The sequence below is a fragment of the Gracilinanus agilis genome, chromosome 1 (assembly GCF_016433145.1).
Source record: "Gracilinanus agilis isolate LMUSP501 chromosome 1, AgileGrace, whole genome shotgun sequence".
Taxonomy (NCBI): Eukaryota; Metazoa; Chordata; class Mammalia; order Didelphimorphia; family Didelphidae; genus Gracilinanus; species Gracilinanus agilis.
The window spans coordinates 91,322,355-91,337,945 of record NC_058130.1 but is presented as its reverse complement, the minus strand read 5'-3'; the positions used below and the strand labels follow the sequence as shown (position 1 = coordinate 91,337,945).

Sequence of the window (15,591 nt, the reverse complement as noted above, 5' to 3'; positions counted from 1 at the left end):
GGGGGAGCCGGGGAAGGGCTGTTGGCGGCGGGCGGCCCCAGCCCCAGCCCTGGCCCCGGCCCCAGCCCCGGCCCCGGCCCCGGCCCCGCGGTGGGGAAGGCGCCTTCAGCACCAGGAGGCGGACAGCTCCCCTCGTCTGGTGCTGCGCGAGCGGTCGCAGCCCAGCAGCCACCAGGTCCGGGCCCCGGGCCCGGCCCCGGCCCCACTGCCGACACGGCCAGGTAAGGCAGCCCAGCTAAGGGGGCCCCCCGAACCCTCACTCGTAGCCAACCCCACTGGCTCCAGACTGCAGCGGGCGCGGGCAGAGGCCCGGTCCCGTCTCCCTTCTCTGAGGGGAACGTGGAGGGCTCGACTAATGGGAATGCTTTGGGTTGATGGGGTCTGGAGAAGGAACGGGAATGTTGGGGAGGGTCAAGATCTCTGTGGGTAGGGGGTCGTAACAGAACAACAACCTCGAGAAATAGCTCCCGTTTCTCTAGGGTCTTAGGTTTACAAAGCTGCTTCCTCACGGCCATCCTGGGTGGTAGATCAAGTCTACCCATTTTATAGAAGAGGAAACTAAGACTTCGAAAGGTGGAGTGACTTGCAGGGGGTAGCTGGATGGAAAGCAAGGGAGAGGATGTGGAGTGTGGCTGGGTAAATTCTTAGTCCTCGGTGGGGGAAGGGGTGCAGTCATCAGGGATTAGGGGCGTGAGTAGGTGCAATCAGCCTCATCCAGAGAAGATGGAACTCTGGATTCATTTGGGGTGTGTGGGAGGAGGTGGGATGGAGGGAGGGGGTGCTTAGCGTTCATTATAGGGAAAACTGAGAGAATGGGGCTTAGCTTAGAGAAGAGTACTTGGGTACAACCTTCTGACAGGGACGGAAGGAGTACCGAAGGGCAATACAAAGCATAAATAAGGTCTGTGGGAGAGATGAAGGAAGCTTAGGGCAGAAAGGAGGAGGAGGAAGAGGGAAAAACACTGGGTACAGTCTTCATAGAGAAAGGGATATTGAGATGAATCCCACCATGAAATAAGATGTAGCATAGCTCAGTGAATGAGGTGAACGAATTAGAGTTCATGGGCAAAAAGGGTTCAGACTGGAACTGCATGTATGTGTGTAGAACAATCTAGCTTATTGGATAATAACATCCTTTTTTCAAGCTTTACTTTGAATCTTCCCTCATCTAGTGTGAGCAGAGCAGTCAGCTGGAAAGTGTTGCCTTTCTGCACCCAACTAGATCCCAAGTCTTCTCTCTTCAGTACATTTGGCTTAGTGCAGTGTCCATTTATTATTTCACAGTCTGGAACTCCACACCAGCACATTGTACCCCAAATCTGATTACTCTAAATGCAGCTGGTTTGGAGTATTAAATAGGTGATTATGTAACCTCAGCCCTGTACATCTAGCTACATGGGGGAAATTGCTAAATGAAAAAATGTTAAAGCTATTTGTAAACATTTTTTTTCCTCATTCCATGGTCTTGGAAAAGCACCAGTGAGGGTGGTTCCTTGGGAGAAATATGTAGTGTGAAATAGCTTCATATTTGTGGTTTATAGAAATGTACAGATGCCATAAATAGTAGCATGAGTATAAGGATAGAATGTATGCATTCAGGATGCTAAAAACAACTTAATTAGCACAACACCTCTAACAGGGTCATGAGCTCTACCTGTAGCATTTAGTGATAGTAAATATTTTGGCATTAAATTAAAATTTTGTTGAAATCTTTGAGAACCAATTTTTGTTCTCTGTTGCCTTAGGCTTTAGTCTGTAAGAGGTAACTCATAGGGGAAGATATGGAAAAGCACTCTAAAAACCATGAAATATTTGATAGAATGTTGGAGAAATAACTTGAAAATAAATGTTAACTGAAATCCTGAAAAACTAATCAAATGGTTATGAATGCAGTGCAGGGAAAATGCCAGTCAGTAATAAAACAACACCCTGAAAACTCACATAAGCTACCAAGAGATGGAAGAGATGGCTACCAAGGTTGAAATGGAAGACATTATCTCTGTGCCATTTTCTTTAAATCAAACGGGCTGGAGTCAAAGTGAAGCTAGAGATAGCTTTGGGATTCAGTCTGAATCTAGTCATTTATGCTCCCGTGCTTTTCTGTGTGGGAGCTAATTGCCTGTGATGGAACATTATTTTTGATTGTTCAGCTGTCCAAGTATGTATCTAATTCCCAACAACTCAAATTTCTTAGACAACTGGAAGTAATGAATGGTCGTTATTGAAACTGTAAGCCTGCTTACACTGCTGGGCGGCTTTGCAAATCAGTGCTATGAGCATTATTTTTATGAAGACAAAGCTGGGGACATGTGTTCATTTCCCATGAATTATTTTAATCCACTTAATATTGTACCACTCCTAATATTGTGAGCATTCTTCATTTTGCTGCATATTGTAGTGGTATTTGGATTTTGGCTGGAGGCAAACTCCCTTCTGATAAGCTGTAGTGCTATTACTCCCAGTGAAAGTCGAAATAGCTGAGCATAAAAAACACCTTGTCATTTGGAAGTTCTTGATATGAGGGAACTTAATATTTGATTTTTCATTACCCGACTGGATCTTTTGATTATGGTTGGATCACATATTGCAAAGCCACCAGCTACCATGTTTACAAAATACACATTTTATTTTCATTTCCATTAACAAGTACCAATATTCCAACATGTAAATAGAGCATAAGAAACTAAGAAAAATGAGCATTCAATATGACACATACATACAATCCATCTGAGATCATGAATGATTGCATTTGTGGCTATAAGCTTATGCTATTTACTTATTGTTAACTCTGCCCTAAAATACTAGTTTTTTGACCTTAATGTAGCCATACCCAGATAATTCTTGCTTTTATGATACTTTTTAAATTTTCTTTTCAGTTTGTAACATTGATTTTGTTGCCCTTCTTACTCTCTTTAACTATATAATTGTAGTTAATGTACATTGTTCTATTGCTTCTGCTTTCTTCACTCTGCATCACTTCACATAAGTCTTCCCATATTTCTTTTAATTCTTCCCATTCATTATTTTTTGTGGCATATTACATTGCATTCTATAGATATTTGAAATATTTAATGAAATTGGGTAGTGCCAAAGATTAACTCAGAATAATGGAAGCAAAGACTAGTGCCTACAACTACTGTCCTGTTTTACAATAAGACCACATTGCATTCACGTTCATCATCTGTCAACACTCAGAAGCAAACAGATGGGGAAGGATTGGGGAACATTTTTCACCAAAGGTTAAGAACTGGGGGTGGGTGGTACCACTGACAACAGAGCTCTGGCATCTACCATCAGTTTCCCTTAGGGACCACTTCAATCCTTTGGGTTGTAGGAAAACAGAGAACATAGGTGGGCAGTGCCAGAGTGACCCTAGCCTTTCCAGTAGAACAGTAGAGGGCCTCCTCCTTATTGTCAGGTTGGAGGCTCTAGAAAAGCAAAGATTCTTTTCCGTAGCTATAATTCAGCTTGTCACATTAACTCAGCCAGAGCAGCACCTAAACTGTCTATCCTTTTCCTTTAGCATCAAAATGGCTTCCTTTTTCTTCACGAAAAAGTGTCCCAGGTCCCTACTGCCAAATTTAGCCTGTTCATCTCTGTTCTACTGGTGAACAGATTGGACCATTGAGAGAAAAAGACCTGAGAGATGCATTCTGAGTATTTGAGAAAAGAGTAAAAGGGAAAAAATGGCATATCTCTTCAAGTAAATTCATGAATTCAGCAGCAATCTTTCCAGTCTAGTTAATTAAATTCAGTTTAATTTGTTTAGTACTTACTGTGCCTAACACACTATGCTACATATTAGGGGAGATTGAAAGGTGATGAAAACATCGGTTGGCCCTCATGTAACTTGCTGTCTAGTGGGGAAGATAAAGTCCAAATAACTGTAATGTAAGGCAGAATGTGTGAAGATGATGCCCAGGAAATAGTATGATAATTAAAAGCTTCCTATAAGATGAATGGAAAATAGGAAGGCGGGGGAATAATCATCTCATCCAGTTACAAGAGACTTAAACTGTATATTAATGTAATGCCATAATGATAGTCTTTATGACCAGTAGAAACTTCTCTATTTTCTTACTCACACTATGCTGACTTAGCATTGTGTCTGTGTTGACACTACTCTTAGAAGCCAAGTGGGGCAAGAGAGCTTGATCTAAATCCTTGCAAATGGCAACACCCACAGTCCTGCAGCCTGCTGCTTAGAGTTATAGAAAGCCAGGATACTCACTGTTTCTAGCTAGGAAGGGTGAGGGGCTTGGGGTGATGGAGAGCTGTGCATGGAAACTCTTTTCCTACATGCTTTCAATCACTTTTTCAAGACTACAGGACTACAAGATGGTACATGATGGCCAGGTAAAGGCCAAGACTAAGAAACACTTTTAAGGAAATGTGGCAAAGGAGAAATAGTATTGTTTTGGAATCAAAAGATTTTGGCTTTGAATCCCAATTCTGCTGCTTCCTTGTTTGAGTGATTTGGAGCAAGTTATCTTTTCACTTTTGGTCTCTTATTTTCTGTCAAATTATTGCATACTGGAGGGGTCAGAGAAGGCAGAATTGCAGAATTTCAAAAAGAGAGAAAAGAAAGTCTAATTTAAACACTTATCAGGCACCTACTATGTGCCAGGCACTATACTAAGTGTGCTCGACAAATATCATCTCATTTGAACCTCACCATAACTGTGGGAGGTGGGTTATTATCCTTTTCAAGTGAGAAAACTGAGGCAGAAAGAGGTTAAGTGACTTGCTTAGGGTCATATAGCCAGTGTTTGAGGCCAGATTTGAACTCAGGCCTTCCTGACTGTAGGCCAAATGCTCTATCCACTGTGCCACTTACCTGAAAAAATTGAAAAAGATCTCATTGACCATGTGGTCCATCTGAAACCTATACAAGAATCTCCTTTGCAGCATACCCAGTGAATGATTCATTTACTCTTTGCTTGAAGTTCTCCAGTAAAAGAGAACTCATCACTTCCTGAGGTAGCCCATTCTGCTTTTGGGTAGCCTATTTTACAGGTTTGCCTTATATTGGGTCTAAATTTGTCTCTTTGCAACAAAGATTACTCTTGCTTTTGACCTCTGAGACTAAGCAGAACAGGTCTAATTCCAGGTTCATGTGACAACCCCTAAGCTCCTTGAAGACAGTTATTATCTTCTCTTTTTTCTAAGGTAGACATCCTTGGTTCCTTCAGCTGAATCCAATGGATTCTGAACTTGAGGCTCTTCACCATTCAGGTTGTTCTCCTTTCTATCTTATTAATGGCCTTCTATTAATGTGATACTTAGAGCTAAACACGGTGTTCCAGATGTGCTCTGATCAGGGCAGAATAGTGTGGGATTGTCACCTCTCTAATTCTTAATGCTATTGTTCTCTCAACCCAAGTTTGCCTTAGCTTTCTTGGCTCCCACATCACACTGGCAACTTCTATTGAACTTTGGGTCTACTAAAACACTCAGTTGTTTTTTTTTCAGATGAACAATCTTAGAATCAGGAATGGTCAAGTCCTACTTTTGACACATACTAGCTGTGTGACCTTGGGCAAGCCACTTAACTTCTCAGTGACCTGGTACCTAAGAAGATACTTAAAGACAATTCACCAAGGCCTTAAAGAAGAGTTTCCACACTAGTAGTTGACTATACCTATGAAATAACAAGTTCAGACTACCTTTCCCTTTCCCTAAAAAGTAAAGCTTTACACTTATTACAATTAAATTTCATTTTTACTAGATTTGATCCAGTGTACTTTTCTGTTAAGATCTTTTTGGATGCTACTTCTGTCATCCAATGTACCAGCTATCCTTCCAAGCTTTGTGTCATCTGCAAATTTGATAAATGTGCATCTATACTTTTATCTCAGTCATTGATGTGTTAATGTTAAATAGCACAGAGCTAAAAACAGATTCTTGAATCACTCTCCAAGAGACTTCCTACCATGTTGATTTGAACTGTTAACTTTTGGGTCAGGACATTCAAACAGTTCTGAATATGCCTAATTGTACTTTCCTCTAGCCCCCATCTCTCCATATTTTTCACAAGAAGATCATGAAAGACTGTATCAAATGCTTTGAAAAAATCTAGGTGAACTATATCTGTAGTATTCTTGATCTACCAGCTTAATACACTGTAAGAAAAGGAAATTTTAGGCTAGCATGACTTGTTCTTGATGAAGCCATGCTGATTTTTTTTCTGATAAATGTTTCCTTTTCTATGTTTACTAAATTTCTCTTTAATAATAGGCAGGGAATGGAATAACCATTTATATAATATCTACTTTATGCCATGTACTCTACTAATCATTTAAAAAATAAATATTATCCCATTTGATCCTCACAACAATTCTACTAAGTAGGTTCTATTGTTATTCTATTTTACAATTGAAGAAACTGAGGCAAATGGAGGTTAAGTGACTTGCTCAGGGTCTCTCAGTAAATGTCTGAGAAGGGATATGAGCATAAGTCTTCCTGACTCTGGGCCCATTGCTCTATCCCTTGCATTACTTCTGCCTTTGCAGCTGTTTTTGGAGGAAGTAGAACTTGAACTAGAGTTTGAAGGATGAGTCGGATTTATCTAGACAGAGAGAAGGGAAGAGTCTTCCTCATCCCCAACTGGCTGCATCCTTATTCCTATCCACCTTGGCCCTACTCTGTACCCCTCTTTCCCCAAGTCCCATTTCAGATCTGCTTGCCTCTTGCACTATAATTACAAACTTCTCTCACACCTTGGATTTTCTCTCTTCTTCCAGTTATGGGCCCTCACTGACACCTTCCTTTCTTCCAAAGACACTGCTCCAATTGATACCCTTTCTAATACTAGCCACATTTTCTCTCATGCCTCCCTCTACCATTGTTTATTACAGTGGAAGAGTCAGAAGATTCCTTGCCCTCTATTGCCTCTTCTAGATTTTCTCTGTACTACCTACACTGAGCAACCTCTCCTCATTTAAGGTTCATACTATAGAAATTTATTATTCAATCCAGGTCATGGTAGTTGTTAGAGACAGTTTGGTGCACAGTAGAGATGGAGTATTGGACCTAAAGAGTTCAAATTCTGCCTCAGACACATTTGTGTGACTCTGGGCAAGTCTCTTAACCTCTTATCATCAGTTTCTCATCTATAAAACAGAGATAATAAAATCACCTACTTCCCAGGGTTTTTGTGAAGATCAAAAGAGATAACTTATGGAAAGCACTTTGCAAACTTAAAAGTGTTATATAAAAGTTGTTGTTTTTCTGTTGTGTCATGACCTGTCCATGACCATACCATCTATGGGTTTTTCTTGGAAAAGATGTGATATGTGGTTTGTAATTTCCTTCTCCAGTGGATTAAGGCCAAAAAAAAAAAAGATTAAATAACTTGCCCAGGGTCACATAGCTAGTAAATGTCTGAGGCTAAATTTGAACTCAGACCCTCCTGATATTGGGCCAAGCACTTAATCCACTGAGCTACCTAGCTGCCTTATATAAAGGTTAGCCATTATTATTTTGGGGTAGCTAGGTGGCACAGTGAATAGAGTGCAGGGCCTGGTTAGAAAGACTTACTTTGCTGAATTCAGATATGGCCTCAGACACTTACAAGCTGTGATCCTGTGCAAATCACTTAACCCTATTTGCCTCAGTTTCCTCATCTATAACATAAGCTGGAGAAAGGAATGGCAAACCACTCCAGTAGCTTTGTTGAATAGGGTCACTAAGAGTTGGAAATGACTGAAAAATAAAATTAATTTTTTAATGTTATATTTGGAACCATAGACAATTCTTTCCTTCCTCAATGAGTTAGTGCCTGTCTCAGTCTCACTCCTCTCTCCTCCCCTCATTTCAGTTCCTCTGTCTACTCATTTTCCAAGATCTATTCCTCCACTCAACCTCAGTTACACACTGAGATGGTCACACTCTTGACCTTGCTATCAACCATAGCGCTTAACATTTCCATGGTTATGAACTCCAAAATTTCTTTATTTAAATATATATTTTAAATATTCTATCTTTCTCCGTCTCTTATAACTTCTAACAAATATCCTTTATTCTCATCATTGCCTCTATTCTCTTCCTATTTCTTTTCTTTCCCAAACCATAGCTCCAGCACTGGGTACATTTCTCATCCATCTTTGTGAACCAATTCAATTCTATATTGTTCTCCATTCTTGAAGCCTTTACCCTTTGTCTTGTTGCTGATCATGCTATATCAAACCTCAACCCTGGATTATTCCCACCTTCTACCTCCTAGTTGCTGAATGGAGCTAGAAGAAATTATGAAATTTTGCCAACTGTGTCCATCACAATTTATATTACCTAATCTCAACCAGGCCCTCACTGCAGCAAGGCAAACATTCTATTCTTACTTAATCGGTTTGTTGTTTCTCTCTCAATAGTGGTTGTTCCAGACTTTTCTATCTTTTCTCAAGCCTTCCCTCATCCCCTCAGTCAAAGACCTTGTTACATACTACACTAAAAAAATGAGAACACTTGTGTCTGAATTCTTACTTTTCCCCTCCTCATTTTATATCATTTAAGCATCTTCTCTCATATCTCCTCCTTCCCTCTAGTCTTGTATGAAGAGGTAGCACTTCTCTTGGCCAACCTCTCTATATGTACTCTTAATCCTGTTCTCTTCTGTCTTTTTCAACAGATTATCCTGACTATCATTCCCCATTCTCTTATCTCCAAGCTCTTCTTATCTACTATTTATCTGCTGTTACAGACAAGTCTATGTCTCTCACCCTGAAAAAGCCCTTATTTGATCCTATCATTTCCAATAGCTGTTGTCCAGTATCTCTCTTCCCTTAAACTTGAGAAACTGGGCTACACTTATTGCCCTCCACTCTCTGCCTTCTCAATTCTAAAACCCCTGCAATCTGGCTTCCCATGTCACCATTTAACTAGAACTGCCCTTTCCAAAGTTACCAATCATTCTTCATTGTCAAATCAGATGGCCTTTTCTTGATCTTCCTCCTTCTCTGCAGCTTTTAAAATTGTTGTTGACATTCTCCTCCTGGATACTCTCCTCTCTAGGTTTTTGTGACACTTCTCCATCTTGTTTCTCCTCATGGCTGCTCCTCAGTCTTCTTTGCTGGTTTTTCATTCATGTCATGCTCACTAACTGCCGTGTCCCCAAAGGCTCTATCCTGGACCCACCTCTCTTTTCATTCTATATTATCTCATTTGTTGATCTTGTTAGTTCCCATGGGCTCAGTTATCATCTCAATGCAGATGATTCCCAGATCTGTATATTCATCCCTAGTCTCTCTGAGCTACAGTCATGCATCACTAACTACCTTTTAGACATCTTGAGCTGTTCCACATGCCTGGAATGCACTATCCCCTCACCTCTTCTTTTCCATTTCTCTGGGTTCCTTCAATAATTAGCTCAAATGTCACCTTTGGCTGGAGGCTTTTCCTATCTCTACCTTACTCCTCCTCCCCACCCCAAATGCTAGTGCTTTCCTTTCTTAGATTACTGTCCATTTATTCTTTTTATATCTAGACAGATAGATTGTGCCCGGAGTCAGGAAGACTGAAGTCCAAATCTGGAGCCAGACACTTACTTAGCTGTATGATGTTGGACTAGTCATTTACTCTCTGTTTACCTCAGTTTCTTCAGTTGTAACATGGGGATGGCAATAATAGCATCTATCTCCCGGGGTTGTTGGGAAGATCAAATGAGATTTGTAAAGCACTCAGCACAGTCTTTAGCACATAGTAGGTGCTGTATAAATGCTATTATTATTATTATTATTATTATTATTATTATTATACCTTGTGTGTACCTTGTTATTTACAAATTATTTCCCTTATTAGAATATGAACTCTTTGTGGTCAGGGATGGTTTCCCCCCCTTCTTTTGTTATCCCCATTGCTGCACATAGTAAACACTTAATAATGCTTGCTGACTGATTAGAGGTAAAAGAGTAGTCATAGGAAAGCTTTCTCTTGCATACTAAATCCATCATGAATGGCAAGTTCCCTTCTGTTTTTCCAACTAAAAAGTTCCATTTGCTAAAGAAACATCTGAATCCAAAGAGAGGTGTTATTCAAAGTACCTGGCTCAATGCCCCGGTAGGCAAGAAGGATGTAGAAACTGACATTTTAGGTGGAGTTTAACTTTGGTCAAATGGATATTCATATATAACTGAACTTGTCAAGCTCATTAGTTACTGTTCTCTGATTCAGCTACCCGACTCAAGAGATTCCAGGTGTGGTGGCACACATACTTAGAGACCTTGATGCTGGGGAGGCTTAAGCTGTAGTAAGGCTGTGATCCGATGTCTTCATTAAGTCCAGCACAAATAAGGTGAGTGCTAGGGGTAGGACCACTAGGATGCCTAAAGAGGGGCAAACTGGCCCTTGTCAGAGAAATGGAACAAGTTAAAGTTGACATATCTCCCTTCTCTTCTCTGATGCTGTCAGCACCCTGGGCCTCATCTCTTCACTCCTGTTTGAATAGTCTGCTGGTGACTCTCTCCATTCAAATTCACTCTCCATTCATCTGCCAACGTGATTTTCCTAAAATGAAGATCTGACTGTATCACCCTCACTCAGTGGCTCCCTATTACATCCAGGAACAAATATAAAATCCCTTGTTTGGCATTCAAAGACCTTCATAGCCCAGCCTCCCTTTTACTCCAGTTTTTCTGGTCTTCTTACATCTTTCTCCCCACTACATACCCACATACTCTTCATTCAATTGGCATAGACCTCCTTGCTATTTCCCAATAATTCTATCTCTTGACTCCAGGCATTTTGATGACTGTCCATATCTGGAATGCTCTTCTTCCTCTTTTTTGCCTCTTAGCTTCCTTCCAGTCCCAACTAAAATCCTATCTTTTATAGGAAGCCTTTCCTAGCTCCTCTTAATTCTAGTACCTTTTCTCTTAATTATTTCCCAATTTTCCTGTATATTGCTTGTTTGGTATATGTTTGCTTGTTATCTCCCCCATTAGAGTATAAGTTCCTTTAGAGTAATACTATCTTTTGTCTCCATTTATATATATAGAATTTAGCCCAGTGCCTGGCATATAGCAGGTGTTTATGCTTATCGACTGACATATTGATTGGTGTTGGGATTGGCCCATGAATGACCTCCACATCTTTTCCCCCCCAAGCCCTAGTGCAGTGGTTCCCAAACTTTTTTGGCCTACTTGCCCCTTTCCAGAAAAAATATTACTTAGTGCCCCCTGTCACATACACACATGCCCCCTTACAGTTATTCACTGCCCCCAAATGCACCTGTGGCAATCACCGCTCCCCTGAATTGCTGCAGCACCCACCAAGGGGCAGTGGTGCCCACTTTGGGAATCATTGCCCTAGTGAGATGGGGAGACCTAGGCTCAAGGAAAAAGAAATTCCTGAAGCAAGAACATATATCTAAAAGGAGAGGTTCTAGAAGGAAACATGACCTGGCTCTTCAAGGTAAGATTAAAGCACATAGTTGGCAGCTCTGAAAGGGATAGTATTTGATCACCATGGGAAGGGGCTGTCCCTATAGTGACTTCCTTTACAGGGAGCATACCCAATGGAAGAAGTGGGGAGTCTATGGATTCTGTATAAATGCTTTCTGATTGACAGGCAACTGTATGAACATTTATTAGTTCATAGTCACCCGAAGGAGAAAACATTCTTGTAATTCTTATTTAGGCAGAATTGTTAAATTTTAATGACTTAAATCTTTTCCCTCACATATTAATTTCACACATAAGATAGTTTCTGTAAGTTTTTACATTTAATGAGAAAAATGCATTTTCAAGAATGTTACCCTTAGGAAAAGCTATGATGAGAAATGCTGATTTTTATAGGGAAGGAATTATTGAGAACCACGTGGAGGCTCTGAATTTTTTGAAAGGAAAGGAGAAGAATTGGGCTGCTGCCCTACAGCTGTACTGAATTGCTTTTCTGTTTTTCTCTGAAGAAGATTGTTCATAACTAAGTCAGGTGTTGGATGAGAAATGAGTTGGTCCAGGAGGTTTCCCCTTCCTGTCCTTTCTTTTCTTTTGTGATCATGGGCTCTCTCACCCAACCTGATCCAACCCTTTCAGCTCTTTTGAGAAGGAAGAGGCATTTGCCTCTCTCTTTCTCCTTCTCCTTTGTGAACTGAATTGCCTTTCTCTCAAATGATTCAATAAAACGTTTTTTAAACCCTTACTTTCTGTCTTAGTCACAAGACAGAAGGGCAAGTGCTAGGCAAATAGGGCTTAGTAACTTTTCCAGAGTTACACAGCTAGGAAGTGTCTGTGGCCAGATTTAAATCCCAACTAGCTGCCCTCTGATAAGCCTTTTTAAAGTATCTGTTTGGTGTTAGGCTCAGCATTGGGTTGACCCCAAAAAGCAAAACAATCATTCCCCACAGCTGCTCTATCACCATCCCAAGGCAGCTGGCCTTTGACCAGGTCTGTTATGTAGGTCCTAATTCTTAGGAAGTAAGAGTTGATTATTGTACAGTTAGAACAATCTGCCTTTTCAGGTCAAGATTTGGTTAAGGATCAACCCATGAGAGTTCCTATTGCAGGACTCTCTTTTCTGCTGGGCTATTAGACCACAGTTCTTGTGTTGAGCTGGCCCTAGCAGCTAGCATTTGGGCTTCTTTGCTCATTCTCAGGAATGTCAAGAAACCTGGTTACCAGCTCTCCTGGTTGGAGCCTTGCAGAGAAGGCCCTTTGCCATCCTAGCAGTGATACTGGCTTTGGCTCTGTTTGCCCCTGCAGGAAAGGGAGCTGGTTATGGGTAACCAGATGGCCAAAGGATGACTTGAGAAATCGGGCCAACGCTGCTGCTCTGGGTCCAGTTGACCCCAGAGGAAACTTCTTTAATGTTGGAAGAGAGAGTACTCTTCTTTCTCTGTACCATCTTCTCCTCCCTTTGTCCTCTCCTACTCTCTTCCAGTCTCTTGCATTAGGTACATCAGATCTCTTCCCAGGTCTGCCAGCTGCTGGGATGGCATTAGGATTTATGTGGCACAGTAGGTAGAAAGCTAGGCCTGGAATCTGGAAGACCTGGGTTCAATTCTGGCCTCAGACACTTCCTAGCTTTGTTATCCCGAACAAGTCACTTAACCCTGTTTGCCTAGCCTTTGCCCTTCTAAGAGTTGTTACTAGCACAGAAGATAAGGGTTAAAAAAAAATCATCTTCCTTCTCCTCAGCTGTGGATGGGGAACTGAGAGAGAAACTGGGACCGATATTACAGTAGAGGGCATACTTCAGTATACTTCTACCCAGACTGAAAGAATTGGGTGTCTCATTTCTATCTTGCTGTTCTCTACATCTGTTTTGTGGGTCCTGAAGAGAATTCTTCCTAGGAACCAGTGCCCCTTTGGTTTTTTGTTCCCCTTTTCCATAGGAAGAGTTCTGTGAGGAAGCAATTGGCTACTCGGATGATATAGACCTCCTGTAGACAGGAAGTTGGGGGCTTCTACTGCTTTCTCTTTAAATTAGAAAATCAGAGCCTGTAGAAATATCAAATCAATTCATGTTTGGACAAAGTATTGTTCCTTGTGACATAGCTGGGATCAGAGGGAGGGTTTTTCCTGGGGGAGGAGTTACTATTTGGAGCAGGCCACTTGCCTAACAACCACTTGCTCAGGGGAGTTGCCCTTTGGGGTTCCAAATAACAAACATTTAGAAAATAGAAACTTTTGGTAGGAATGAAGAGAGGCATGGGCCAGAATCAGCTCATAGGACTGGAAAGGAAGAAGACAGCTCTCAGTACTTAGCTCCTATTTCTGGTTACCACTGTAATGTTATTTAGCACTTTCAAAGTCCAGTTCTCCAGGCTCTATTGAGCCTTTTATAGACATTAGGCAATGAAGGCTCTTTCCCACTGATGCTTGGGGAGAAGAGAGGAGGGAATTGGTTTATTCAAGGGAGATAAGACATCTCAGTCCTTCTTACTCTCAGACATGTTAGAGGTATAAAGGAGATATCCTTGGAAGCAGCATGAGCAATTTGGAAGAAAGGAATCTGGGAATGGAAATTTTTATTTGGCTTGTCAATAGCAATTACTTTTGTGGGCAAAGCCTAGCCTAGGGATTCTTAATGTTTTTGGTGTCGTGGATGTCTTTGGTAGACTGTTGAAGCTTATGGACTTTTTCTCAGAATGATATTTTTAAATGGATAAAATAAAACACATAAGATGAAAAGGAAATTCATTATACTAAAGTATAGTTATCAAAGTATTAAAAAGACATTTGTAGCCCCAAGTTAAGAAACTCTGCCCTAGATTGTTGAAGAAATGGAAGTTAGTCAAATTCCACTTAAAATTTTCCTCCATGAAGATGTCTATTAGGAGAAGAAGAAATAAGAGAGATTTCCCCCTCTCCAATCCATCCTCCACACAGCTGCCAAAATAATCTTGTTGGAGCACAGATCTTCACGTCATGCTTCTGCTCAAAAATCTACATGAGGTTTCTGTTGCCTTTAGGATAAAATACAAACTCCTTATCCTAACATTTAAAAGCCTTTCTCAGTTTAGTTTCTACCTATCATTCTGGATTTCTTTCACATTAACACACTATGTTCTAACTAAACTGATTTATATGTTGTTCCCCAAACCTAGCACCCTTTCATCTCCTCTATGTTACTTCATGGATGGTCTCCTTCCCCTTCCTCTTTTTTATTCAGAAAATCTTTAGCTTGCTGTAAGACTTGGTTTATGTGAAACTTCCAACTCAGAGCCATTTATGATCCCTCTTAGCTGTTCTTGCCCTCTCCCCACTAAAATTATTTTGTAGTTACTTATTCACTCAACAGGCATATATTAAGGGCTATTTATGTAATACTATATGTTACTGTAATATAAGCCATTACTATATATTTACAATATTGTATACTATGTAATATACAATACTACATCATGGATGCTCTCCTTGCCCTCAAGAAACTTACATTCTATTGGAGAGAAACAAAAAATGAATAATTAAATATAGAATATATACCAATTAGATACAAAGTAATTGTGTTTACACATTATATCCCCCATCAGAGTGCAAATTACCTGAAAGTAAGGTAGCACTTGCTGGGTAGGTACCCTGGATTGTCATTATGACTCTAGGGTCTACATATGTTTGAACTGAACTTAATTGAATTGAATTTATTGAATCCAAACATACACTGTCCTTTGGACAGGAACCATTCCTCTTTTGGGGTTTATAAGGGAGTTGGCTCTAAAGTGGTGGTAGCATTCCATACATTTCTTTGTAGAAATAGTACAATGCAGAGCTGAAGTCTCTAGAACTTTATCTGAACCCCCCCTCTCTCCCCCACTCCCCAGTCTACAGGCTTGCCTGAATGCCAGCTGCATGCTTGGTACAAAAGATCACAGCGCCTCACCCTTCAAGATTTTAGTCTACATGACTTGAGCCACCTTATGTGTGCGCAGATAGACACAAAGTACATAAACACACCCACACTTGTTAGGGTAGAGGTAGATAGTGGGCACGAAGCATTTGTATTGAAGATCATGGGAGAGCCCATTCTGGAAGGATCCTTCAAAATGCCTCTTTGCCCACAGGATCACCCTAAAGACTTTCCATAGTAGTCATCCTGTCCTCCTATTATATCCTGCTCCATTCTTTGATATATCCTGGTCTTACTTACCTATTTCTT

At 40.8% G+C, this 15,591-nt stretch overlaps 1 protein-coding gene across 1 annotated transcript in view; it reads left to right on the top strand.

The window, feature by feature from the left end:
• Positions 1–15,591, top strand: part of BSN (bassoon presynaptic cytomatrix protein) — a 230,052-nt gene that overhangs the window by 4,871 nt on the left and 209,590 nt on the right. The window contains exon 2 of the mRNA XM_044656949.1: positions 176–221. Coding sequence (XP_044512884.1) covers positions 176–221 — 46 coding nt within the window. The remainder of the gene's footprint in view (positions 1–175; positions 222–15,591) is intronic.